This window comes from Sprattus sprattus (assembly GCF_963457725.1).
Source record: "Sprattus sprattus genome assembly, chromosome: 1".
Classification (NCBI taxonomy): Eukaryota; Metazoa; Chordata; class Actinopteri; order Clupeiformes; family Clupeidae; genus Sprattus; species Sprattus sprattus.
Genome location: NC_137920.1, coordinates 20,028,649 through 20,056,615, shown reverse-complemented (window position 1 = coordinate 20,056,615; position 27,967 = coordinate 20,028,649). Strand labels below are relative to the sequence as shown.

Sequence of the window (27,967 nt, the reverse complement as noted above, 5' to 3'; positions counted from 1 at the left end):
CATTTGCTATCACTTCTTCTTAATAGTTAGTAAAGTTAGCTTGTCTGCATACTCACTCCTCTTGCTCTCTCTCTATAACGAACTCACACACACAAACACACACACACAAGTAATTCTCCACTCTTGTACATATCTGTGTGAGTAAAATGTAAACATGTCAAATATAATAGGTGACAACTCACTTGGGATCAGACTGTGGTGGTTCACCGCTAAAATTGGGAGGGCGTCCCATGGACCAGTCGCTCTTCATAGACACACAGCTGGGCACTGGAGACACTGGTCTGTGTGTCTGTGGCCTGATTACATAAGAACACAAAATAATAGATTCAGCTAACACTTCTCCCTAATAGTAAGTAAGGTTAGCATGTCTGCACACTCTCTCGTACTCTCTCTCTCTCTCTAACACACACACACATGCACAAAAATACACACACACACACACTCTCTCTCTCTTCCGCTCACAAAAACACATTCTGGGTCAAATCATGGATTTGGCATTTGCCAAGACTTTTTCCTAATAGTAATTTAGGTTAGTATGTCTGCATACTCTCTCGTTCACTCTCTCTTTAACACACACACACTCACAAAAAGGCACACAAACACACACTCTTACGCTCACAAACACACACATCCTGAGTCAAATAATGGATTCAGCATTTGCTATCACTTCTTCTTAATAGTTAGTAAAGTTAGCTTGTCTGCATACTCACTCCTCTCGCTCTCTCTCTATAACGAACTCACACACACAAACACACACGCACATACACACACACAAGCACAATATCACAAGCACACCCACACACACACAAGTAATTCTCCACTCTTGTACATATCTGTGTGAGTAAAATTTAAACATGTCAAATATAATAGCTGACAACTGACTTGGGATGAGACTGTGGAGGTCCACTGCTAAAATTGGGAGGGCGTCCCATGGACCAGTCACTCTTCATAGACACACAGCTGGGTACTGGAGACACTGGTCTGTGTGTCTGTGGCCTGGTTATATAAGAACACAAAATAATAGATTTAGTTAACACTTCTCCCTAATAGTAAGTAAGGTTAGCATGTCGACATACTCCCTTATACATACTCTCTCTCTCTAACACACACACACATACACAAAAATACACACACAGACAAACAAACTCTTTCTTCCGCTCACAAAAACACATTCTGGGTCAAATAATGGATTTGGCAGGTTAGCATGTCTGCACACTCTCTCGTACTCTCTCTCTCTCTCTCTAACACACACACACATGCACAAAAACACACACACGCACACACACACACACTCTCTCTCTCTTCCGCTCACAAAAACACATTCTGGGTCAAATCATGGATTTGGCATTTGCCAAGACTTTTTCCTAATAGTAATTTAGGTTAGTATGTCTGCATACTCTCTTGTTCACTCTCTCTTTAACACACACACACGCAAAAAAAGGCACACAAACACACACTCTTACGCTCACAAACACACACATCCTGAGTCAAATAATGGATTTAGCATTTGCTAACACTTATTTTTAATAGTTTGTAAAGTTAGCTTGTCTGCATACTCACTCATCTCTCTGTCTCTCTCTCTCTCTTTAACAAATACACACCCACATAAACACACACAAACACAATATCACAAGCACACACAAGCAAAAAATTCTCCACTCTTGTACATATCTGTGTGAGTAAAATGTAAACATGTCAAATATAATAGGTGACAACTCACTTGGGATCAGACTGTGGTGGTTCACCGCTAAAATTGGGAGGGCGTCCCATGGACCAGTCGCTCTTCATAGACACACAGCTGGGCACTGGAGACACTGGTCTGTGTATTTGTGGCCTGGTTGCATAAGGAGACAAAATAATAGATTCAGCTAACACTTCTCCCTAATAGTAAGTAAGGTTAGCATGTCTGCACACTCTCTCGTACTCTCTCTCTCTCTCTCTCTCTAACACACACACATGCACAAAATCACACACACACACACACACACTCTCTCTCTCTCTTCCGCTCACAAAAACACATTCTGGGTCAAATCATGGATTTGGCATTTGCCAAGACTTTTTCCTAATAGTAATTTAGGTTAGTATGTCTGCATACTCTCTTGTTCACTCTCTCTTTAACACACACACACGCACAAAAAGACACACAAACACACACTCTTACGCTCACAAACACACACACATCCTGAGTCAAATAATGGATTTAGCATTTGCTAACACTTCTTCTTAATAGTTAGTAAAGTTAGCTTGTCTGCATACTCACTCCTCCTCTCGCTCTATCTCTATAACGAACTCACACACACAAACACACACGCACATACACACACACAAGCACAATATCACAAGCACACACACACACACACAAGTAATTCTCCACTCTTGTACATATCTGTGTGAGTAAAATCAGGGTACCCCCAGGATTTTTCGTCTCAAATTTAAGACTTTTTAAGACCTTTTCAAGACCACTTTAGATGAAATTTAAGACCAACATCGCACCTTTCCTGATATGCATAATTTTATGAAAAAAAAAAAAAATGTAATCATAAGACAACCATTTAAAACAATAACTATGAGGGGTGGACGTGTGAGTGTGTGTTTGTGTACATGTGTGTGTGTGCATGCGTGTCTGGATACGTCTGTGGGTGAACCTGTGTGCGGTTATAATACAACAGATCCTACAGCCTTTGGAGCTCTGCGCTTTTGGCAGCAATCTGTTCATCCAGTATGATGAGTTCAGCCAACTTATTATAGCGGGAGCTTTTCCATTAAAGTTGCTGTGTTTTTGAGGTGTTTGTTGCAATTTAATTGCGGAAGCAAGTGGAAGTTGTGATAGAGTTGCGAATGTCCCTCTTTGTAATTATAATTGAGTTATTTGTTAAAAATAAGTTATTAATAAACAAACATTCATTAAATAACAAAACCATTGAGAAATGGTCCTCTAAAATAATAACCTCACCAACATGCCAAATAAAAGATGTAGCAAAAATGTAGCAAAATAGGCTGTTGAATGTATATTACTTGTATTGTTGTTATGGAAACAAACACCGTTTAGTATTGGACTTTTACTTTGACATCATTCAAATGTTCCTCTTGTGGAAATGGCAACAGCTGTTATCAAGAAACATAGTTATGCGATGTAATGCTAAACACGTAGTGAGAACAGTACATAGCAACAACGAAGTGCACCTGTTGGTATTACAAAAGGACCACCAGTAAGACTGAATAAAGTGTTATGAATATCTCAGCCTTCACATATAATGGGAAAAAAAACTGCCTGTGTCACTGATCTGACGTCCTGTCATGCACGCCTTTCTGCCGTTTTCAATCGGTTTTGCTATCCTTGTTAATTTATTTTATCTGTATAGGGGTTTATGTTGTTCAATCTCATATATGAATTTAAAGTTGTCCAATTTCAACTAACCCATTCTTCAACACTATGCTACCTTATCTTCAAACAGAAAGTAAGTTAAAATCTCAATTGCAACAGCTTTCGAGGGTTTGGGAAATAATCGCTGCTGATTTGATGTTTGGTGGAGTCAATCCAGAATTAGTGTTGATGAAATTATAATCAAGTCACCCAAACTGCCGTGAAAAAAACGGGAGTCGCTGAAACTGTTGTTGTATCCCTGTACAACAGTGTGTTCTTAAATGTTAGACGTTTCAATTTCTTTAATCACCCAAAAGCCCCGCTCCACTGTTGCCTGTGATAGCAGACGCTTATTAACTAGCATTACCCTGTCCCGGACAGGGCAGTGTCCTAGATAACTGTCTAGCTAGCTAGCGCAGCTAGTGAATAGTTAACGTTAGCTAGTTTTATCCTATATCGTGTCAGCATCTCAGCCAGTTCAGAGTCATATACAGGTTGCCTGGTATTTTGGATGCGACGTTTGGATGTACTAAGATTCGTTGTCACAACGAACAATAAACAAATGTGGACTTGATGAACGAAATTTAAGACCTGTTGACGAAATTTAAGACCGGTTGACAAAATATAATACCTTTTCAAGGCCTTAAATTATCAATACTAAATTTAAGACTTTTTCAAGTTTTTAAGACCTCGCGGGTACCCTGAAAATGTAAACATGTCAAATATAATAGGTGACAACTCACTTGGAATCAGACTGTGGTGGTTCACCGCTAAAATTGGGAGGGCGTCCCATGGACCAGTCGCTCTTCAGAGACACACAGCTGGGCACTGGAGACACTGGTCTGTGTGTCTGTGGCCTGATTACATAAGAACACAAAATAATAGATTCAGCTAACACTTCTCCCTAATAGTAAGTAAGGTTAGCATGTCTGCACACTCTCTCGTACTCTCTCTCTCTCTAACACACACACACATGCACAAAAATACACACACACACACACTCTCTCTCTCTTCCGCTCACAAAAACACATTCTGGGTCAAATCATGGATTTGGCATTTGCCAAGACTTTTTCCTAATAGTAATTTAGGTTAGTATGTCTGCATACTCTCGTTCACTCTCTCTTTAACACACACACACTCACAAAAAGGCACACAAACACACACTCTTACGCTCACAAACACACACATCCTGAGTCAAATAATGGATTCAGCATTTGCTAACACTTCTTCTTAATAGTTAGTAAAGTTAGCTTGTCTGCATACTCACTCCTCTCGTTCTCTCTCTATAACGAACTCACACACACAAACACACACGCACATACACACACACAAGCACAATATCACAAGCACACACACAACCACAAGTAATTCTCCACACTTGTACATATCTGTGTGAGTAAAATGTAAACATGTCAAATATAATAGCTGACAACTCACTTGGGATCAGACTGTGGTGGTTCACCGCTAAAATTGGGAGGGCGTCCCATGGACCAGTCACTCTTCAGAGACACACAGCTGGGCACTGGAGACACTGGTCTGTGTGTCTGTGGCCTGGTTACATAAGAACACAAAATAATAGATTCAGCTAACACTTTTCCCTAATAGTAAGTAAGGTTAGCATGTCTGCACACTCTCTCGTTCACTCTCTAACACGCACACAGCACAACAATACACACCAAAACTCTCTATTCCGCTCACAAACACATACTGGGACAAATTATGGATTTGGCATTTGCTAACATTTCTTCCTAATTGTTAGTAAAGTTAGAATGTCTGCATACTCACTCCTTCTCTCTCTCTCTCTCTCTCTCTCTCTCTCTCTCTCTCTCTCTCTCTCTCTCTCTTTAACCCACACACACACAAACACAAAGAAACACAATTTCACAAGCACACACACACACACACAAGTAATTCTCCACTCTTGTACATATCTGTATGAGTAAAATGTCAACATGTCAAATATAATAGCTGACAACTCACTTGGGATCAGACTGTGGTGGTTCACTTAAAAACTTAAAAATAAGTCTAAGAGGATTTGCGAGGTGTATGAGCCCTCTATCTAATGTTAGCATGCTACTACCTACAAGGTTAACAACTTGCGGTGTGATTGGTTTGTTGACCTGTCAATCTCACTATAAAGTCTCTGTTGTCAACACGACCCCATGCGTCAGACTCCTCATCCATAATCTGTTGGATTGTGTCAGTCAGGAGTTATTGAAAAGAAGATACATCTCACTAATGTGGGAGGATGTGTGCCATCGACAGATGCTTGAGGATTCACTGTCCCTTCTTTATGTATGATGAAATAAAAACATATATCTGTGAATTATTATGACCGCCGCGCGAGAGCAATTTGGTGGGCATGTAGCCTTACTAGATTAGCATGGAACCACTGATTTTTTTTTTGATCCGTTTCACCCCCGTCGGACTGGACTCGTTTTAAAGAGGGTGGGGCGATTCAGTTTTCTGTGAATAACTCGAAAACCGTAGGGCTTAGGAGGACCACATTTTGTTGTATGTTGTTCTTAAGAGGCCACGTCAACCATTCCACTACCACTTATTTCATGTAAAGCGCCACCTAGTTACAAATGAAAAAGCAAAAATGGAGTGTTGTTAAACATTTTAATTGTAAGTTGACAAGATCAGAACTGCACGAAATCGGAGGTATGGGATCATTATGACACCTTCTGACTGACTGCACGTTAAGTTTTGTGGAATTCCATTCACGGGGGGGCATGCAAGAAATTGATTTATATGATTATACACCAACTGGCCTATAGGTGGCGCGACACAGTTTTCTTCGAATATCCCGAGAACCGTAGGGCCTTGGTGGGCCAAATTGTTCTTGTATGTTTGTGTTAAGGGGCCATGTCAACTCATACCATAACCAGTCATTACATTTATAGCGCCACCTAGTTCAAAATTTAAAAAAATTAGGTGTTTTAATCGAATATATGTCAAAGTGCTCGAAAAATTACCAAATTTGCCAGGGACATCAAGCCTGTAACCGTCCATCTTCGGTAGAGTTTTTGTCCATGGATGGAGCAAAATGGCTCTGTAGCGCCCCCTAGAACATTGCAAAAACCCCTGCGCATTGGGGTTATTTTGGCATAGCTTGACGGAATTCGGTAGACGTCTTCATCATGCTTGGACGCACCAAAAAGTCTCTCGACGCCATGGTAGCAGATCCACAGGAAGTCGGCCATTTTGCGTTTTGACGGCGTTTGCACACCTCACATCTGATCGAACTCCTCCGACAGCTTTAATGGTAACGCCTTGAAATGTGGTCCGGCTACTCTTCAGCCATGGGCGACTAAAAGTTATATTGGATTTTCTCATTAGTCGGAAGGTGTGGGCGTGGCAGACCCTCAAACTTTGCCAACTTGTTAGTGCTTGCCACAAAACACAAAGTCTCTTATAACTCTTGCGTACATTGTTTGATCCAGAGAAAATGTCTTAGGGTGGACGCTGGATCCAGCCCGAACGCGTACATAAGCCTGACTGATATCACATATAGCGCCACCTGTTGGTGGTTGGAAACTTCACTTTGTTTCCACACCTCTTTATTTGACCTGTTTTAACAAACTACATTGCAAAAGAAAAATATACCAAAACAATCCACAAAAAAGTAGTACACGAAACATTACATAACCAAATCATCAAAATCTATCACAAATAATTCCATTTATAAATTTACATAAAAAATGAAACACAAACTAATTTACACACACAAAACACATAAAAACACACAAACACACTGACAACCATGACTCATTCTGTGCCCAAACCTACTGAACCGTTCGGCGGTCATATTTTGTAACGCTTTGCGTTACGTCTAGTTTTAATAAGTTGTTATTAATTGTTAGCTCAGAGTTGTATGCAAGATGTATGTTTATAAATGGCAGTGGCACGGCCACCCTGTACCTTTCATATTGTTAAATGTTAAATAAAATTGTTTATTAAATAAAAAAGTGTGCAATGTTAACAAATGTTAAGTTAAATTCAATGTTAAAAATTGTTAAGTTAAATTAATTTATCAAAAATGTTAGGTTAAATACAATGTTAAAAAATTAAAATGTTAATGAATATATTAACCTTTGTATTATTTGAATAGTTTAGTATTGAATGCACAATAACAGGGTAGCTATGTTTATATGGCACTAGGCCCTATATATTATAAACAAAATGTTATGCAATTTATATAGTAGGGGTCTCTGCTCATCTCGCCATCAGTATGGGGGTCCCTGCCCTGAAAAACGTTTAAGACCCCTGCCTCTCTTAACACGCACACAGCACAAAAATACACACCAAAACTCAATTTTCCGCTCACAAACACACATACTGGAAAAAATGATGGATTTAGCATTTGCTAACATTTCTTCCTAATTGTTAGTAAAGTTAGAATGTCTGCATACTCACTCCTTCTCTCTCCCTCTCTCTTTAACCCGCACACACACAAACACAAACAAACACAATATCAAAAGCACACACACAAGTAATTATCCACTCTTGTACATATCTGTATGTTAAAAATGTAAACATGTCTAATATAATAGCTGAAAACTCACTTTGGATCAGACTGTGGCGGTCCACTGCTAAAATTAGGAGGGCGTCCCATGGACCAGTCACTCTTCAGAGACACACAGCTGGGCACTGGAGACACTGGTCTGTGTGTCTGTGGCCTGGTTACATAAGGAGACAAAATAATAGATTTAGCTTACACTTCTTCTAAATAGTTAATAAGGTTAGCACGTCTGCATACTCACTCGTTCACTCTCTAACACACACACACATGCACAAAAATGCGCAAACACAAACAAATAAAACACAGTGAGAAGGTTATTTCCGTGGCACCAAAAGGGCATTTCACTCATGTTGCCCCCCATGTAAATGGTTGGATCCAATTGGACCAGTTTAGCCAATTCCGATTGGATCAGTTTCATTGTTATTATTTAAAAGGGTGTCTCATTGCTTAGTTGCATGAGATTGGAGAGGCATGAGAAAAAGAACACTTTGTGTTGGGAGGACTGTATTTAGATGCTTGAAAACAGTTTGGCCTACAAATTGTGCTTAGTAGTAGTGCCTAGATATTGCCTAGTTTTGTGAGTACTGGTTGTGATTTTAATTTGTATATGAGTTGAAGTCGATACCGGAGAGTTCCCATGTAAAATAAATAGATATATTTCAATATAAGAAGCCACCATCTCCTGCACCGTGTTTCCTTCTGACTCCAGGCAACCTGCATCCCAAAACGTGGGGTGGCCACAACGGTCCGTCACAAAAGCACACACACAAACAAACACACACACTCACTCACTCACAAAAAACAAAACCACAAACATGCAAGTAATTCTCCACTGTTGTACATATATGTATGTGTAAAGTGTAAACATGTCAAATATAATAATTGACAACTAACTTGGGATCAGGCTGTGGTGGTCCACTGCTTAAATTGGGGGGGTCTGCCATGGTCCAGTCACTCTTCCTAGACACACAGCTGGGCACTGGAGACAAAGGGGTTAAATGTTATGGTAAATGGTATATCCCTATTTAATGCTATTTAATGAAAATATTTTATGGTTCAAGTAAGAACGCTTCTACTGTTACCACCATCACTGCTTAAATCAACTGTAAACAAAACCTACTTTACAAAATCTGCTGATATATTATTCAGAAATATATTGTGACAAAAACTTTTGAGCCCTAAACTTTGTAAACACAAGTGTTAATATGGAATCAGATCAATGCCATAAATATTTTGTAATCTGTAATATAGATTTTGTATCTGTGAAACCATCTACACTTTCAAAACCTATCTACAGATACGGATTTAAAATACGAAATGTATCTACACTTTCAAAAACTATCTACACTTACAAAAACTATCTTCACTTTCAAAATCTATCTGCAGATATGGATTTCAGTTACGGATTTCAGTTACGCATTACGGATACGGATACGGATTTGAAGTACGAGTTACGGATTTCTGTTACGAATTACAAAATCTTTTTGGCACTGTCTTTACTTCCTTTCTAAAGAGCCAATCAGCGCTTTTGGCAGATTTTCTAAAGCGCCAATCAACACATTGTATCCTGTACTGACTAGCCAATCAGCGGCGCTAGCTTGCTGGTAACTGGGAAAGTTGAGTGAAACGGTGTATGCAGCAGTCATGGATCAGAGACCGAGAAATGGCACAAGTTAAGTAAGAAGTCCTATATTTGGAGTTGTTAATAAAGTCATTGTAAAACGCACAATCATAGTCAGTGGTTTTCACTCCACACTTCGTTACACCTGTTTCAAAGATCCTTGTCGTTGTATGGAAGATATTAGGATCTGCTTTGGTAGCTAACGAAAGCTAACGTTAGCATTTTCGTGACCGATCTCCTATTCACATTTAATTAAGTTAACAATGAACAGTATTCATATGACCCATTATCACGATGAGAACATTTAGCAGACAGACTGCTATTGTCTTGTTCTCCAGACACATGCAAAGTGATGGTGGGGGTATACCGTTAAGTGCATCCTCAACAGCTGGATAATGACCAGCCTGTTTTCAAAACCATCTTGTAATGTCATTTTCGTTTCTTTTCATGGCACTTTGGGGTAGGCTATTTGTAACCCTTTTCTGAAGTCCTTGAAAACGTTGTATTGTGTATTTTGTGTGGAAGCGAGTTTTCTAGCGTCTCAGTGGAAGATATATGAGACCAATTTCTTAGTTACAATGCGTTCTGCAGCCAAGCGATCTCTGAATCGCCAGAGCCTAAGATTAACTAAATAGTACAGGTGTTCATCAGCCCTTTGGGCCAGACATAAGGCATGCTTGTTTAACTTCCCCCACGGTGTTCGTACACCGAATTGTATTCAAACCGTGCGGGGGAGACCCCAGATCTCTCCCTAGGCAGAGCGGTGGCAGATTTAGGTTATAACTATTGAATAATGAGCGGGCCAGCAGCAGTTGCCAGCAAGCTAGCGCTGATTGGCTAGTCAGTAGAGGATACAATGTGTTGATTGGCGCTTTAGAAAATCTGCCAAAAGCTCTGATTGGCTCTTTAGAAAGGCAGTAAAGACAGTGCCAAAAAGATTTTGTAATTCGTAACAGAAATCCGTATCCCTATCCGTAATGCGTAACTGAAATCCGTATCTGCAAATAGATTTTGAAAGTGAAGATAGTTTTTGAAAGTGTAAATAGTTTTTGAAAGTGTAGATAGTTTTTGAAAGTGTAGATAGTTTTTGAAAGTGTAGATACATTTCGTATTTGAAATCTGTATCTGTAAATACATTTTGAAAGTGAAGATAGGTTTTGAAAGTGTAGATGGTTTCACAGATAGGCTACTAAATCTATGTTACATATACAAAATCTATATTACAGATTACAAAATATTTATGGCATTGATCTGATTCCATATGTTAACTACATAGAGAACTTGGATCAGTTTCATGTAAGATTATATTAGATAAGATTTAACTTCATTGTCATTACTGAGCAGAGGTGTAAAGTAACAAATTACATTTAGTAAGTTTTTTTTTTGTACTTTGTAATTTTTTGTGTAGTTTTTGAAATTGGTAATTTTACTTTTACTTAAGTAGATTTTGACTGAAGTATTGTACTTTGCTACATTGGAAATCACATCCGTTACTGAGTAAAAAAAAAAACACTGCAATTCATTTTGGAGTTTATCACATTAATTTAAGACTCCAACCCATTTATCGGTAGAGTGCCTCCAGCATAACTGTATGCCTAAGGTACATGTATTTGTATGGCACAGGATGTAAAACTCTGTGAACAACCGATTGACGATGGATGAAGTGACGAAACGTTAATACAATGGCAAGGACAAACAGGATTATCAATGAATAACATTACTTTCCGACGGGCTAAGGTAAATGATGTCAACTTGTTATTAATCGCTTGTTTTATGGCTTCATAAACAGCGAAAATAGCTATTTGCTTTGTGAGGCGTCTCAAATTTTCTTAAAACTTCAGGTAACATTTGCATTTTTTTCCTGAATAAACAAATATCTTGAACTGACATATTCTTCAAGGTGTTTACAAATTGCGTGTGACGTGATGCTATTCATTACTTCAAAAATGAAGGTCTTCTAACCAATGATTTGCACAAACACTATGCAGATACAAAAACAGCGCCTTGACAAGCAGTGGAGCACTGCGTGGACGCTGATGCGTCCTTTCGTAAAGTGGATCTGGCCCTGTCATATAACGTAACAGACCTCTAACGGCCGAAATACAGATCTTTAACTTAGCTAATTGAGATAGTGGTAGTTTATTGGTATATTCAATAGTAGTTTCGCACAATTCAAAACCAAAAGCTTGCTAGACAGCCTTTGCCTGTTCCAACATGTTTAAAAGGTTAGCAAGCTACAGTACGTTAGCATATTATGCTCTCTTACACATTTGCTTTTTAGGAAATCCGTTATTAACAACGACTACAGGTGCTCTAACAACATTACACACATACGGTACGTTTTTTATTGCTGCCGTCATGTGGTTCATGTCTTATCAAATAATTCCTCAGTTCTGTCAATAAAACAAGTGCGCTCACACTTGGTTGATTTTGGTTATATTTGAGTCAAAACACTAGCGACCTTGATTTGCACTATACCTGTTGTATTGGTGACGGGAAAAACTCGTCCATAGAATTCACAATTATGCCACTTTCAATTGTATCTGAAAATGTTTTATGGGATGGGAATTGGCACATGATAGCTACCTCCCGAAAGGTCCTAAATAGTGTGTTGACAACTACATTTTCCTTAAGTTGAGTAGATTTTAAGATCAGTCACTTTACTTGTACTTAGGTAAAATTTCAAAGTAAGGGTACTTTTACTTGAGAACAATATTTCAGTACTTTTTACACCTATGTTTCTGAGACAACAAAATGCAGTTTAGCATCGAACCAGTGCAAAGAGTGAGAAATAGCAGTAAAAGTGAAGAGCATGTGCATATGTACGTGGAATATGTAAATAAATAAGATGTACAGTATAGAAATACAATGTACAGTAAGGAGTAGAAATATGGAATATGAACAGTATGGATACAAGACTAGCAGCAATAGAAGTGGGTAGTGTAGATATAATTATATACAGTGCAGATGGTTTAATTAAAGTGGTGGTAGTAAGTGAAATGGAAATTGGATGAATGAGGTGATAGTAATATTATATACAGAGTAAGTTAAGAGGTATGGTATGATATACAGTGCCGCTTGAAAGTATGTGAACCCCTTGAGCAGTTCAAAGTTTTTTTGTTGTTTTACCATGATTTTTCAATATTTTCATCACCAATTTTCCATATATGAAATGTCAGGTTTATGTTTATCAATTGCATGTACTTATTTAGAAGGAATTGTGTGAAATTGTGTTATATTTTTTTAAACTAAGGTAGTAGGTTAATATTTTAGTAATGTAGTAATATTTTGTGTGTTGTGATGGCTCAGCCACTGAGCAGTGCCACATAGCTAGAATAGCTACAGAAATGCAACCAAGAGGCATGGTGTTGGATGGGCGGTACTACCCCAGAATAGTGTCCTAGGGAACTCCCCCAACCACCAAGGTGTCTCTGGTTATCCTTCACAGGTATGCTGAGTTGATCAAACAATCAGGAGGAACTGAGAAAGACTATATTGAGTTCCTGAGGAGGTCTGGTTTGAGTTCCGGAGAAGTGGGAGCCAGACGACTGTTAAGCCAGTCTCAGGGTAAGAGCCCTAGGGCCACCGTATTTTTGAGAAGAATATTTTCGGTTGCTAAAGCAATGCAACCAGTCTACTGTTGAAGTGGAGATAAGTTGGACCGAAGACGTCCGTTGAGTTGAATTGTATTTCTTCGGATTGCTACGACTGGAACGGGAGGGGAGGCCTGAAAATGGAAGATGAGAGCCTGTGCACAGCGAAAAGTCAAAGTAAAGTGAAGAGGTGAGTTGCAGTGATCAAACTCCTCACTAACTTTGGCCTGTCTCTCTCCCTCTCTAATATAAGGAGCCCTCAGACGTGAGCGGTCAACCCAGGGAAGATTTGAGTTACCTTTTTTGCACCACTTCCCTTATTCCCCACTTATTACAGTGCATGAAATGCCCTGTATTGTTATTCCTAGGCTTCTTCTTCTTATTAGTGTGCTTGCCCGAAGGGAAGCACACTATTGTTCTTCATAAGTTTTCTTTATTCTCCCCGTTTTTCTTGCAGCTAACTACGCCTCGCCCGATTGAGATAGAGACGCCGTTCAAACACCGAAACGTCCGGCCCGAAACGGTGCAACCTGCTATGACTTTTCGTGGCGGTACTCCTTGCCACTCAGTTTCCCCATAGAATTGCATGGCAGAACTCTGTGCCATTATGACATCATAATGGGGTCATTAAACTGGCTTGCACCTGTGCTTCACTGACACCTCTCACTGACACCTGCGCCAAGGCTCCTCTTGTCTCTGTCCCTCTCCATTCAACTGTATAAAGCGGGGTTCACACTAGACTTCTTTTTTTTAGAAAAAAGCGCAGCTTTCAGCGCCTTTTGAGCTCTTCAGAATTCATGGATATCATGTTACGTCACTGTCTTTTAAGCACCGCCATATTTGTGTCTGATGCAAACACATTACGGTCATAACCTACGGTCACAACTCATAGAAAGTTCAAAACGCTAGGGGATATGTTGTGCTGTTGAATGTGACAACCTAGATATACAATTACTAAAGATTTAGGGAATGACATTTAATTTAATCATTTAATCATTTAATGAAATGCATCACGTTGATACAGTCGCAGTAATGGCTGTGTATTATCAAAGCTATATAGCTACTATCTTGAGCTAGTTACAGTGCTAGCAGTAATAGCTAGCGAGTTGTTTACATTCACAACCCACAGACAGTTCAAAAGGCCCGGGATATGTTGTGCTGTTGAATGCGACAACAGTCACCAAAGAAAACCTAGATATACAATTGATACAATCGTGAATAGTTGCTGTGTCTTAGCACTCTACTGAGCAAGCTAAAGTGATAAAAGCTAGCGAGCTATTTAGCCTTCACCCAGGGCTTGGCTAAAACTCGTTAGCCAATATTGGCACTCTTGCCTGCTTAGAAGAGTTTCTGTACGCTTGAAATCTCCGGTTTATGTGGATGGATTATGTACAACATAAATGTCAATGCCGGGAAAAGAAAGTTGGGGCAGATGCTCTGCAAAAACACAGTTACATTTCGTGAGCGGACAAGACACTTTATTTCTGTTCGAGCTACACGAGGTGGCTACAGCGGAGGCGGTGGCAGAAGACCGTAAATGTAAGTATCAGCGGTAATTAAACACTGTACTGATATTAAATGTACTACTAACATGCCATTCTCAGATTAATGCAAGTGACATGACATTGTGGAGTTAACAATACCGACAGTTTTCATACCTAGCTAGGTAGCATTAGATACCATTGGATCTTATCAATTATGCTAAACTAGCTGGATTAACAATGGATATCCTCAGTTTAAATAACGGGTTAACATGACAACGCCTACGTTTGCCCGTTAACACATGCCTTCTAATAATTAATACCGTTACGATACTTATCTAAGCTTGTCCTTCTAGAAATAATTGTAGCTTTCAATCATCTTTGTCTGTTTTGTTTTTGTCGTGGTAATTTCACGTGTCAGATGAGGAAGAAAAGTGTTAACAGTCTGAGTAATTTAACCAAATTTGAAGCATCGATACATTTCACAGCATTTCATATGGAGGATATGTGGTTTATTTAACTCTCAGACCAGCTAGGCATAGTAGTTGTATTGTGCCATCACATCATTTGAATTTTCAAAATCTAGACTCATTGATTAACACGACCTTTGGAGGAATAATTACACCCCATAAGAGATAATGTCACTTGGAGCCTATTTTAAGACTTCTTCAAGCTAAATGTAACACACTAGACCCTTTCACAATAAACAAGCAAACAAACAAACAAAAACAAAACAACAAATATACCCTCATATGTCTAAACGTCAGTGGAGCCAAAATATAATAGTTGAGCTTGGTTGCTTGCTAAAATATATTGGTTAAAAAAAAAGGTGTATTCAGTGTCACTGCAGATGGTTACACTGGAAGGCTGGCAGATTCATCCTACAACCTGCATTCAACATTGTACTGAACACAGAAAACACAGTACTATACAGAATTTGTTCTCAGATAGTCTGCGAGGCCCCTCAACAACATATGCGCACTCGGCCACTGCAGTTGCTTGTGCTTGATGGCCGCAACAGAGCAAGCACATTCTCGCAGTTCGTTCACGAAACGCATTCTAGTTATTCTTTGTACCGAACTTCTGCACTTAATTCAGCTCGAACTGCTTAACTTAGAAACTTTGTTCAAACTTTGGCTCGTAGGTCTTGTAAAGGACACTTATACTATGTATTTTTCACTTTTCTAAACTTTATACTTTTTAAAATATTATACAAAAACTAATACAATTTCTCCCATTGACTTACATTGGGCCATTATGACATCATAATAGGGTCTTTAAACTGGCTTGCACCTGTGCTGTCTCTGTCCCTCTCAATTTAACTGTAACTAGGAACATTAAGACACCTTCCATTCTCTACTTTTTTTTCTCTCCATCTCTCCATCTTTCTCTCTATCCCTCTCAGTCTACTTTCTCTCACACTCAACCTCTCTTCTTCACTCCATTTTTATCTCTTTTTTTCAATATTTTCACTCTCTCTTTATCTCTTCATCCAGAGCCACTCTTGTTCACTCTTCTTTCCTTCTTCCACTCTTCTTGCCTTTCTTTTTTCCTTCTTCCACTCTTCTTTCCTTCTTCCACTTTTCTTTCCTTTCTCCACTCTTTTTTTCCTTTCTTCTTTCCTTCTTTCACTCTTCTTTCCTTTCTTCTTTCACTCTTCTTTCTTTTCTTTTTTCCTTCTTCCACTCTTCTTTCCTTCTTTCACTCTTCTTTCCTTTCTTCTTTCTTTATTTCATTATTCTTTCTTTTCTTCTTTCCTTCTTCCACTCTTCTTTCCTTCTTTCACTCTTCTTTCTTTTCTTCTTTCCTTCATTCACTCTTCTTTCCTTCTTCCACTCTTCTCTCCTTTCTTCACTCTTCTTTCCTTTTTATTTCCTTCTTTCTATTCTTCTTCCTTTCTTAACTTTTGCATTTCATGCACTGGTATTTCCTTCAGGAAATGCATTTTCTAGTTATTCTTCTCACCTTTTTCTGCGATTAATTCAGCTCAAACCGCTTAACTTAGAAACTTCGTTCAAACTTTGTCGCGTAGGTCTTGTAAAGGACACTTATGCTATGTATTTTTTTTACTTTTTTAAACTTTATACTTTTTAAGATATTAAAGAAAAACTAATACAAATTTTCCCATTGACTTACATTGGGCCATTATGACATCATAATAGGGTCATTAAACTGGCTTGCACCTGTGCTTCACTGACACCTGCGCCAAGGTTCCAGGGCTCCTCTTCTCTCTGTCCCTCTCCATTCAACTGTATAACTAGGAATATTAAGAGACACCTTCCATACTCTACTTTTTTTTTCCTCACACTCCATCTCTCTCTCTCAATATTTTCCCTCTTCACTCTCTCATACTGTCTTTATCAAGAGCCACACTTGTTCTCTCTTCTCTCCTCTCTTCATTCTTTCTTCCACTCTTCCTTCCTTTCTTTTTTCCTTTCTTCCACTCTTCTTTCCTTTCTTTTTCCCTTCTTCCACTCTTCTTTCCTTCTTCCACTCTTTCCTTCTTTTACTCTTCTTTCCTTTCTTCTTTTCTTCTTTCACTCTTCTTTCTTTCTTCCACTCTTCTTCCCTTCTTCCACTTTTCTTTCCTTTCTTCACTCTTCTTTCCTTCTTCCACTCTTTCCTTCTTCCACCCTTCTTTCCTTCTTCCACTCTTCTTTCACTCTTTCTTTTATTCTTTCCTTCTTTCTCTCTTCTTTCCTTTTTTTATTCTTTCCTTCTTCCACTCTTCTTTCCTTTCTTCACTCTTCTTTCTTTTCTTCTTTCCTTCTTCCACTCTTCTTTCCTTCTTTTTTCCTTCTTCCACTCTTCTTTCCTTCTTTCAGTCTTTTCCTTCTTTCACTCCTCTTTCTTTTCTTCTTTCCTTCTTCCACTCTTCTTTCCTTCTTTCACTCTTCTTTCTTTTATTCTTTCATTCTTCCACTCTTCTTTCCTTCTTTCACTCTTCTTTCCTTTTTTCTTCTTTCCTTTCTTCACTCTTCTTTCCTTTCTTCTTTCCTTCTACCACTCTTCTTTCCTTCTTCCAGTCTTCTTTCCTTCCTTCACTCTTCTTTATTTTCTTCTTTCCTTCTTCCACTCTTCTTTCCTTCTTCCACTCTTCTTTCCTTTCTTCTTTCCTTTCTTCAATCTCCTTTCTTTTCTTCTTTCCTTCTTCCACTCTTCTTTCCTTTCTTCTTTCACTCTTCTTTCTTTTCTTCTTTCCTTCTTTCACTCTTTTTTCTTTTATTTATTACTTTCTTAACTTTTGCATTTCATGCACTGGTATTTCCTTCAGGAAATGCATTTTCTAGTTCTTTTTACCTTTTCCTGCGATTAATTCAGCCCGAACCGCTTAACGTAGAAACTTCATTCAAACTTTGTCGCGTAGGTCTTGTAAAGGACACTTAGGCTATGTATTTTTCTAAACTTTATACTTTTTAAGATATTAAAGAAAAAAGAATCTAAGTTTTCCCATTGACTTACATTGAGCCATTATGACATCATAATAGGGTCATTAAACTGGCTTGCACCTGTGCTTCACTGACACATGCGCCAATGATCCAAGGCTCCTCTTCTCTCTGTCCCTCTCCATTCAACTGTATAACTAGGAAAATTAAGAGACACCTTCCATACTCTACTTTTTATTTCTCTCCTTTCTCTCTATCCCTCTCACTCTACTTTCTCTCACACTCCACACTCCATCTCTCTGCTTCACTCTTTTTCTCGCTTTCTTTCAATATTTTCCCTCTTCACTCTCTCTACTGTCTTTATCCAGATCCACTCTTGTTCACTCTTCTTTCCTTTCTTTGTTCCACTCTTCTTTCCTTTCTTCTTTCCTTCTTCCACTCTTCTTTCCTTCTTCCACTCTTCTTTGCTTTCATCTTCCACTCTTCTTTGCTTTCTTCTTCCACTATTCTTTGCTTCTTCCACTCTTATTTTCTTCTTTTACTCTTCTTTTCTTTCTTCTTTCCTTCCTTCACTCTTCTTTATTTTATTCTTCCTTTCTTAACTTTGGCATTTCACTCTTCTTTCTTTTATTCTTCCTTTCTTAACTTTGGCATTTCATGCACTGGTATTTCCTTCAGGAAATGCATTTTCTAGTTATAAATAAAAATCCTAGGTTATTTTCACCACAACTTCTGTTTCTGACCACTCTGTTCCAATTTGTGTACCCACTGTTTACCCTCGTAAGGCCGGGATGTCACAGTGTTTATACCATCATGCAATTCTGCCTCAATCTAGGACAGCCTCCACCCGATGGTTCTCTACCTCTTGTGAGTGTGTGTGTTTCCAAGCGCATGCACAAAAATAAACTAATTTTTTCCAGCAGCAATCTCTGTGGAATGGAGAATTCAAATACTGTATTTTCCGCCCGATAGGGCGCACTGGATTATAAGGCGCACTGTCAATGAATGGTTTATTTTCGATCTTTTTTCATATATAAAGCGCACCGGACTATAAGGGGCATTAAGCAAACCAAAACAGTCAGCCAGTCAAACTTTATTAAACGTGTTCACAATAACTCTCAACATTGTTCAAACGTTAATAAGCGTATTCACAATAACTCCCTACCTTGTTCAGTTGTAGCACGTTTAAAACAACAGTCTGATACCGCTAAATCAAACCTTAGCGTATTCACAATAACTCTTAAAATGTTGCAGAGTATTGTAGGTCTTAACTGCTAACGCTAAGACCAAAAATCCATTGAAAGACATCGTAGCCAGCTAGCCTCGCTGCTAATAAGTATAACGTTAGCATGCTAGTATGCTCTCACACACCCCACTCATTGATGTAGAGGTACTGTTTGCCTCCAGTCTCTTTCACTGCCGTTTTATGTAAGGTCAGTCATTCTAAATAGGTTCTACACATACGTGAAATACATTCCCTATTTAATGGATAGAGAGCATCGCTCCCAGCATTACTCCATAGCAAATTACTTTAGTTGTAATATCAAGCTTGCTGGAGAAGGCACTTCCAACACCGAGCCACCAGCAGAGAGGGCAACAGTGGTCGGAAGCAATGTAGCCTACTGTTCGAGGGTTTATATAAAGTAGGCTACGGTAGGCGTAATGCTGCAAGCGGTGCGGCTTTGTAGTTTACCAAAGTCATACTAAAACAGTTTGACTGAGCACCATGTACCACACAAAATCGCTTCGAGGTCAGTAAGCACAACCAGAATTAATCCATATATAAGACGCTCCGGATTATAAGGCGCACTGTCGTTTTTTGAGAAAATTAAAGTATTTTAAGTGCGCCTTATAGTCCAGAAAGTACGGTAAGTAAATGTTGATAGACAAAGGGTGGAAAGTATCTCCGGAAGTAATTTAGTTACCTGACTGTAACGGAAAAGGGATCTATTTCTATATTAAGGCGAGACACGGCAGGCAAAAACATCGTTTTTTTCAGCAGTGGTCAATTTTTGAGATTTTGAGATAGTTCACTCCCTGAACATGTAATCTTTCATTCTAGCATAAAGAAAATATCCTAATTATACATTAATGTGTATATTTATTCACATTTTGTCTGTTCGCGGCGTTAGAATTCTCCTAGGTTTCCCGGAAAGTTTCCATTCTAACGTAACGTGCAGTATATCGGCTGTTTTCTGATGCCTGTCATGTTTGGTATCGTTGAAAAGCTCTGTATCTCCCACACAACGCTATGTAATCCAAATAAGGACATTTCCTTTCCATCAGTAACCAATGATGTTAGTAAAAACAGGGCTTTAAACCATCAAAATACAAAAAACTTGTAATACATTTTTTTCTCATCTAAACATGAGTAATCAACTGAGAAAGTTTCATGGTGATACCTATGATTTAAGATTTGTACCCTATTCACCTGTAGTGTCTCGCCTTAATTAATGATTGGTTAATACCAAGACCTTTGGTTGCCTGGTTAGAATGTTTTAATGACAGAATATGGTTTGATGTGAATGAGCTAAGAAAACATCATACTCATCCTAATTGCAGAAATTAAAGAAGCTGATATCTTGATTCAATACTCAAGATCTCATTTGTTACATGTCATACTGTGTATTACTCACTCTTGCATATGAATCTCCTCTGATGTGTTACCCTATTTCACCACCAGTCACAAAAAACACACTTCTAATGAAGTTACTGTCTATCAATGAATACTACGCACAGGGCAGGGTTAAACTTATATCAAATTATTATTGTTGAGTTTTCTCTGCTGTTTCCTTTTACGGCAAACCCTGGGCACTTACAGTGGAAAAGAAAACTGGGGACAGCATGTGACCTGAAGTGAAACATGCTGATCCTGGCATCATGTGATTTCAGCTCTTTCTTCGTCTTTTTTTGTCACTATAGGCAACATGTTTATATCCATATGCATTATGTCTGTGTGTTTCTGAAGATTTGCTGAAATTGTGTAACCTATTAAAGTATAGCCTATTCATATTGACAGTTTATGTTGTGGTTTGGAACATGGAAAGCTGGATATTGTTACACAACTACATGATTTACCTTCGGGTGGACGAATCAGATCTGTGGGTCAACTTCTGCTACCCCATTACCAGACGTGTTGACAGAAGCAGGGGAGGCACTGGAATGACAAGTAAGAGGAAGTAGAATGAAGATGAAAAAAGATGACAATGAACACCTGACATAAATCCTCACCTTCATAAGACTTACATGACAATTGCATTAAAATGATAAATGGTATATCCTGTCATAAGTTGTCATGACAGTGACCACTACTGGTAATTCCTAGGACAAATAAAAGATGGTACTATAACAACATACAGGCATGTGATTATTTAATGACATTTTTTCATGATTCAAGTAAGAACACACACATGCACAAGATGTAGTCATAGGTGCTGGGGAAACCCTGTTTGAGGTTTAAAGGGTTTTAACCCTCTGAAGACAGGCCTGTCACGCACCTTTGGGGTAGTTTGGCATGCCTTGACATTTATGAACTTATTGTATAGTATGTATAAAATATATTTCTGGTTTCCCCCCCTTCTTCTCCCTCCCCCTTTGCCACAATTCGTCTTCTATCTCTACCTATCTTCTATTGAGTGGGAGAAAACACTGGAGTTCAGATTGTCATTACATTTGCCACTTCCACTAGCTATGCTAATAATCCCTAGTGAAGTTAGCAAAGCATATATATATATATATATATGAATGTATAGAGTACACAATATATACAGATAATCAACTAACCTATAAGCTAAGCAATAGATAACACCTGAGACGTTAGAACACAAAGTAGCGTAGAAGTAGTCTAGGCCAGGGGTCCCCAACCTTTTTTGCACCACGGTTTAATGCGACAATATTTTTCACGGACCAGCTTCAAGGTGTGGCAGATAAATACAGCAAAAATAAAATAACACCACCTAAGTGCATGAAAAATACAACTCACCATCAGGGGCGGCGCCAGGGAGGGGCTAGGAGGTGCTACAGCTCCCCCTGGATAAGCCATAGCACCCCCAAAGCTCCCCCAAGAAAATAATGGTTTATTTATTAGTAGTATTTCATATCATTCTGCGTTCTTAATTTAATTTATTGTGTGATAATTATATTTCATTCACAAAAGAAAATAATTACAGATTGAAATGAACAGATAGTTCACGTACGACACAGACAGGTCGCATGCGTGAACGTTTAAGGTGGAACGGTCTTGTTTGATGTGTAACATTAATGAATGAGGTCCTTTTTGGCGTTTTCTGGATCCGCCTTAAAAAACAGAGCTTCTAGCCTAGGAAGAGCAGTCTGTCTGTGCTAGCCAGGTATACGCTTTTACGTTTTAATTGATTGTGACCTGAAATAATATATACTTTTTGAAAGCATTTCTGACTCTTTGACTGTTTTAGCACTGATATGTGACTAGAATTGTCTCACTTTGTACGGACATGTTTATAGGCCATCTAGAAATATCTGTATTCTGCTATTATTTGCCCTCTTTAGTTTAGAATGTATTGAACTATTTATGTTTAGTTTAATTTGTCAGACATGGTAGTGGTGGCTTGGTGGTCATCTGGCGCCAACTTTAACCCTCCACTGAAGTAAGCGAAGAACTTGGGATTGCGGAATCTATAACATGCTGCATGCATTTTGTCAGTGACCGTCGCAGATGAACGTAGCTATGTGCGTGTCCATCGGAAGTAGCCTAATGATAATAATAATAATAATACGATCGATTTGTATGCTGCTTTTCATGGACCACAAAGACGCTTCAGAAAGGAAACATGTAAACAGATGTGACGATATGGTGGGTAGGTGTTGTAATAGAGAACCATGTGACACATATGCTGTATCACCTTAATTTCATAGCACCCTCAGTAAAATGCTGAGCACCCCTATAGCACCTGCAGAAAAAAATCTCTGGCACCGCCACTGCTCACCATAACGATGAATCAGTGCTTGGTCTTCATGTGCCGAAGCAGTTATGAAGGATTCATTGGCTCGTTTGCTAGAGTGTCGCCACATATTATACAGAGCGGACTTGGTGCTTGAGAATCATCTGATTGCGATAAACCTGTATTTTAAGTATGACTCCTGGTATTGTCTGTTAAAAGAAGCGTTCTTTCCTGGAGGTCGTAGGCTCCTGTTTTGGCACCTCAGTTGGCCTTTTCCGATTTACAAAGAAGCTCTCCAAAGACGTTTTTTTTTTTTTTTTTTTTTTCGGTAGTTTGCGGGCTTATTTTTTGAGTGACGTATCACGTGAACGAGACAAGCGTCTTGACGTGACAAGAGGCACAGGCGAATGTTAAGTCCGGGAAAATCGTTTTTCAAAATAAAACACCTTTCAGACTCTAATAATTAATACAGCGGAAATTATATAAATTATTTATTATTTCTGTGCGGCCCGGTAACAAATGCCTCACGGACCGGTACCGGGCCGCGGCCCGGTGGTTGGGGACCACTGGTCTAGGCCAACTGTTTAAGGCCTTCCACAGGCTAGATTCAATAATTTAAATGCATTTATCTAAAGGTGACCTGTAACCCTGTAACAATGCAGAAATTTGTCAGGCACCTATGAGACATGCCTTGATATTTTCATTCCCTCTCCCCAGTCTTAAAACACTGACCCCAAAGTGCTGCATATGCTATTATTAAGCTCTTATAGCATGTCCTTTGCATGTCATCACTATATCCATTACGTACATCTATAAATCTATATAATTATCTTGTTGTTATTATTATTATTATTATTATTATTATTAGTAGTAGTAGTAGTAGTAGTAGTATTATTAGTAGTATTATTATTATTATTATTATCCACATGCCCTGGCAGCCAGACTCTACTTATTGACTTCTTTCTTCCCCTCCCAGTCTAGACAATCTTCGCTGTGGGATGTTGCTGTAGTCTCTCCATCAGATCTACTTGCAGAAACTCCTGGTCTACACCTACCCACCCCCACCACACTGTCATGCACTTATTCTACCCCATACTCTGTGCTAGCTTTACCTGCACTGTACATAATTGCCACCATTGATATAGTGTTCTGTTCCATTACACTACTTACCTGTGTAATTGTAACCTTACGAGCACACTGTATACCCTCTAAGCTGTTCTGCAATACTTGAATACTCTCTCCCCACCCTATCCACTATCAACTTTGTATGTATGCTGTATACACACCATGTTATGAACCATCAACCCTCTAGGGGGTTCAGGCCGCAATATAAATACAATTGAGTTATTATTATAAAGCACTTACTCAGAAACAATAATCTGTAACAGTAAGAATGTCATTATTTCGAGTTAAATCAACTTCAGTTTTCCAAAACCTATTCTAAGACGTGCACATTTATTATAAAAAAAAGAATGATATTTTATGCTTGTGAAAGACTTTTGAGCTCAGGACATTGTAGGCACAAGTGTTAACTACATAGAGATATTCAAACCATTCATCAGGTTCCTGTAGTTCGGTTACTAAACTTTTACAAGTTTGGAGTGACACAGCTTCTTTTGAAAGTCAGTGGCCTACAGATGAGATTTGGGTGTTGAGGTTTTAGTCACAGTAAAGCCCCCATTCCTCAAATAAAATGAGGAGACTTTTTACTAAATAAGTTGCTTAGGTCTGATATTGCTGGCTGTAGAATGTAGGGTAGAGTGATATTTCAAATATTTGCACCAACAGCCTAAAACAATCTGAGTGTACTCAGAATGTCTCTGTAACATAATAAGCAAAGTTCACATTGTTATCGTTTTTATAGCCATTATATAGCCATTATATTGTAATGACAATTAAGAGAGAGAGAGAGAGAGAGAGAGAGAGAGAGAGAAAAATAACTGTTTGTGTGTAGGAAATTACTTCCTGTGCCCAACACTGGCTGCAATATGACATATTACCAATAGTTTTTTTTCGTTTTTTTCAACAGAACATAGTCTACCAAAGTTAGATTTGCTAATAGTAAGCTATTATGTAGCCTATATGAAGCTGTGCTAAAATAATACATAAGCTACTTTTAACATGTGTGCACTGTACCACTTTGAAGAAAGTAAAAAACACAAGTGTCATTGTTTGCTTTTTTTAATGCTCCGTTCTGAAAATGATTTCATGAAATGGCATGCAGCAACTATGATTAGCCAGCAGGTGGCAAACGTGAGGATGCCTTAATTTGTTCATTATAGACCATACAGCTGTGTTACTAATGTGAATACATCCACTAATTATACATTTTTTACTTCTTTTAAAGTACGATTTTAACACTTTTAGAGTTTACATTTTCAGTGTGCATATGTTCTGTCTTACGTGTCTTATGTTCAAACACAAACACATACTTTCTGAGCTGTGCCCACCGTGTCCTTAAAGAGTGTTCTCTTTTGTGTTTATATTGGATCGCATGGTAGAGCAGAACCTTTTGATTTTATGTTGTGTTTCCCGTGATAAAACCTCTGTTCTCGTGTAAATTAAAGGCCAAACCACATTAAATATAGGCTATGCGTTTTCCCTCCGTGTAAACGGGAAGAAAGTGACGATATTAAATGTGCCTCCTTTCATGACTGGGGAGTTGCAAATGTACTGTACTCGGTCTACCCCTGCTTTGAGTTGAAATATGAGGAAAACACTACCACCAAACCCGCTAGCGCAGGGGTGTCAAACTCAAATACACAGAGGGCCGAAATAAAAAAAATGGTTGTAAATCGGGGGGGCCGGACAGTGGGGCAAGCGCTCCCTAAATTGTCGATGCTACCAACGCGGGGACAGTGCATTGTGGGACTTGCAGTATTTGTTCAACATACCAGCGGCCACTGCAGACAACCTCTGATAGATAAATAGATGGATACTTTATTAATCCTGAGGGAAAATTAGGCAAACCAAATAAAATGTCACCGTTGCTCATTCAAATCAATGGAACTTTTTTGCAACATTCTGAGGAGCTGGCGGGCCAGATTAAATGGTTTGTCGGGCCTGATCAGGCCCCCGGGCCTTGAGTTTGACACATGTGCGCTAGCGCCTCTCGACCCAGGCGAATCTTAGAATTCAGAAAAATACAAAGCAACTTCCTCAATAACCTCTTACAAGAAACCCAAGTAGGCTAACTACTCACATAAGCTCTCTCTATCCAGTAATATCACAGCTTAAACAAGTGGACTAGGCAGCAGTTTGGCACCCAGTGTGCTTGTTTTGGTGATGGCAACTAATGATAGATTTAATTGTAGTGCAGATAGCCAAAGCTATCGTCCCGTGCCACACCGACTGACGTACTACCTTACAGTCAGATAAATGAAGTGTAGCGAATGCTCCAAGTCCGACGTGCCCTGCATGCGGACGTAAATGATTCTCATCACTACGGGACACGCAGGGCGGGGGAAGACCCGTTGCGTGTGTAGTGTCGTTGATGTAGGCGTAGTCGCGGCACAGAGCCAAGATTTTCACTTCCCCTCCTTAACATCCAAATTCGTATAATGAGTAGCCCATCCTATACCTACGTAAAGTGGGATTCTCTTAAAACCGCAGTTGTCTTTTCCTTAGTCCTTTATTCTGTTTCACATTTTTGACCTCGACCCTGACAGGACAAACTACCCGACGCAGCCAGTGTCGAGGCGCCTGCCTCGAGTTTCCCATTGCTACTTTAACGAGTTTACCGTCGTCTTGAATGGAGCATTAATTCCCTGTTAAAGCGAAGGAGCTGAACTTTACCCATGAGTTTTTGTCTAACCTTTATTTAACGAGACGGGTAACATTGAGCACACAGTCTACATTTACTTGCTAGCTTAATATATGTAATTACATACAAACATACGGACAAAAATGTCACTTCCTCGTCTTCAAGCCGTTTTTCCGGACTGTTTAAATGTATTTATTGGAACTGCAGCTGGTCCATGGTGACAGTCTATGGATTTGGATAACAGACTATATTTATACTACGTTTGTTATTAGGCTTCAGTCAAGGCAAATTAGAGTAGCCTAAAGGTCTGAACAGGTGGTATCAAAAAGTAGGCATAATCTGCAGCGTGGCATGTCGCTAGGCCCATAAAGCCCGTGAAAACTTTCGTGTCGTCTCCGACTAGTGAACATGCATCTAACAAATGTAGTCCACGAAAATGAGATCACCACCTCTACCATCAATTACAACCGTAACTTTCACGAAGTAACTTACTCACCCTCATAGAAAGACGATGGACACGTTCTTGCATGCAGTCGTTCTCTGTTAAAACCTCACTTACTAAGGTCAAAATTACTTTCGTTTTTATTTGTTCTGCGTGGCTCATGAGATCGCATCTCCTTATGTAAAGTGAAAACCTACGCCCCTAGTGTTGGTGTTCCTATTCAGTTCACAGACTGGATTTATTAAAAAAAAATCCTACTACCAAGCCATCTCAGGGTGAAGTCATTGTTAAACAATAATTCAGTGTTTGTACAGTAACCCTCCTAACTATGAAAATTAGAAGCAATATTGTGCCATCTTTCAAAATGTTCCTATTGCTTATTGTGCCGCTCGTAGTGCGACCGCACATGAAAGATCCTTGGCACACACTCCTCTGCCTCGTACAACCGCTAGCCCACACAACCAGATATGACGTGTATACAAGCACACGGACTTGTATACTTGTACACATTCAAAACATCCACACACTCATTTGAAAGAACTTTAGGACGCTAAGTTAGGAGGTTAGTGCTATGTCGGGTACACGGGCAGAAAGCCCGGGGGGAAACAGGGGCTGTGACAACCCCCTTTCCATAAAGTTTTCCCCCCCAAAAATATTATTGTAAACACAAATTCATAATCTTTAATTATCTAGGTGTATAAATAAAACTACACAATTATAAACGTTTAATGATGTGTTTTAAAGTGTTGAAAAAATATGATCCCCCCCTATTCCTCAAAGTGGTTTGGCCCATATGCTGTTTTCCAACGGGCAGGGATACCGGCAGCTCCGTTTCATTCTAATAGCCAGTCAGCCTTACCATAGACATATCTA

General features: G+C 39.0%; 1 protein-coding gene across 1 annotated transcript; it reads right to left on the bottom strand.

The window, feature by feature from the left end:
- Positions 1-857: 857 nt before the first annotated feature.
- Positions 858-27,244, bottom strand: LOC308368350 (uncharacterized protein; the record flags this gene model as incomplete). Its single annotated transcript, XM_080842519.1, has 8 exons — positions 27,149-27,244; positions 21,049-21,127; positions 8,784-8,868; positions 7,933-8,046; positions 4,802-4,915; positions 4,108-4,221; positions 1,721-1,834; positions 858-996 (listed from the first exon to the last, which is right to left on the bottom strand). Exons 3-8 carry the CDS (start codon positions 8,831-8,833, stop codon positions 858-860), a joined length of 645 nt encoding a protein of 214 aa, XP_080698645.1. The 5' UTR covers positions 8,834-8,868; positions 21,049-21,127; positions 27,149-27,244.
- Between the last annotated feature and the right edge of the window lie 723 nt (positions 27,245-27,967).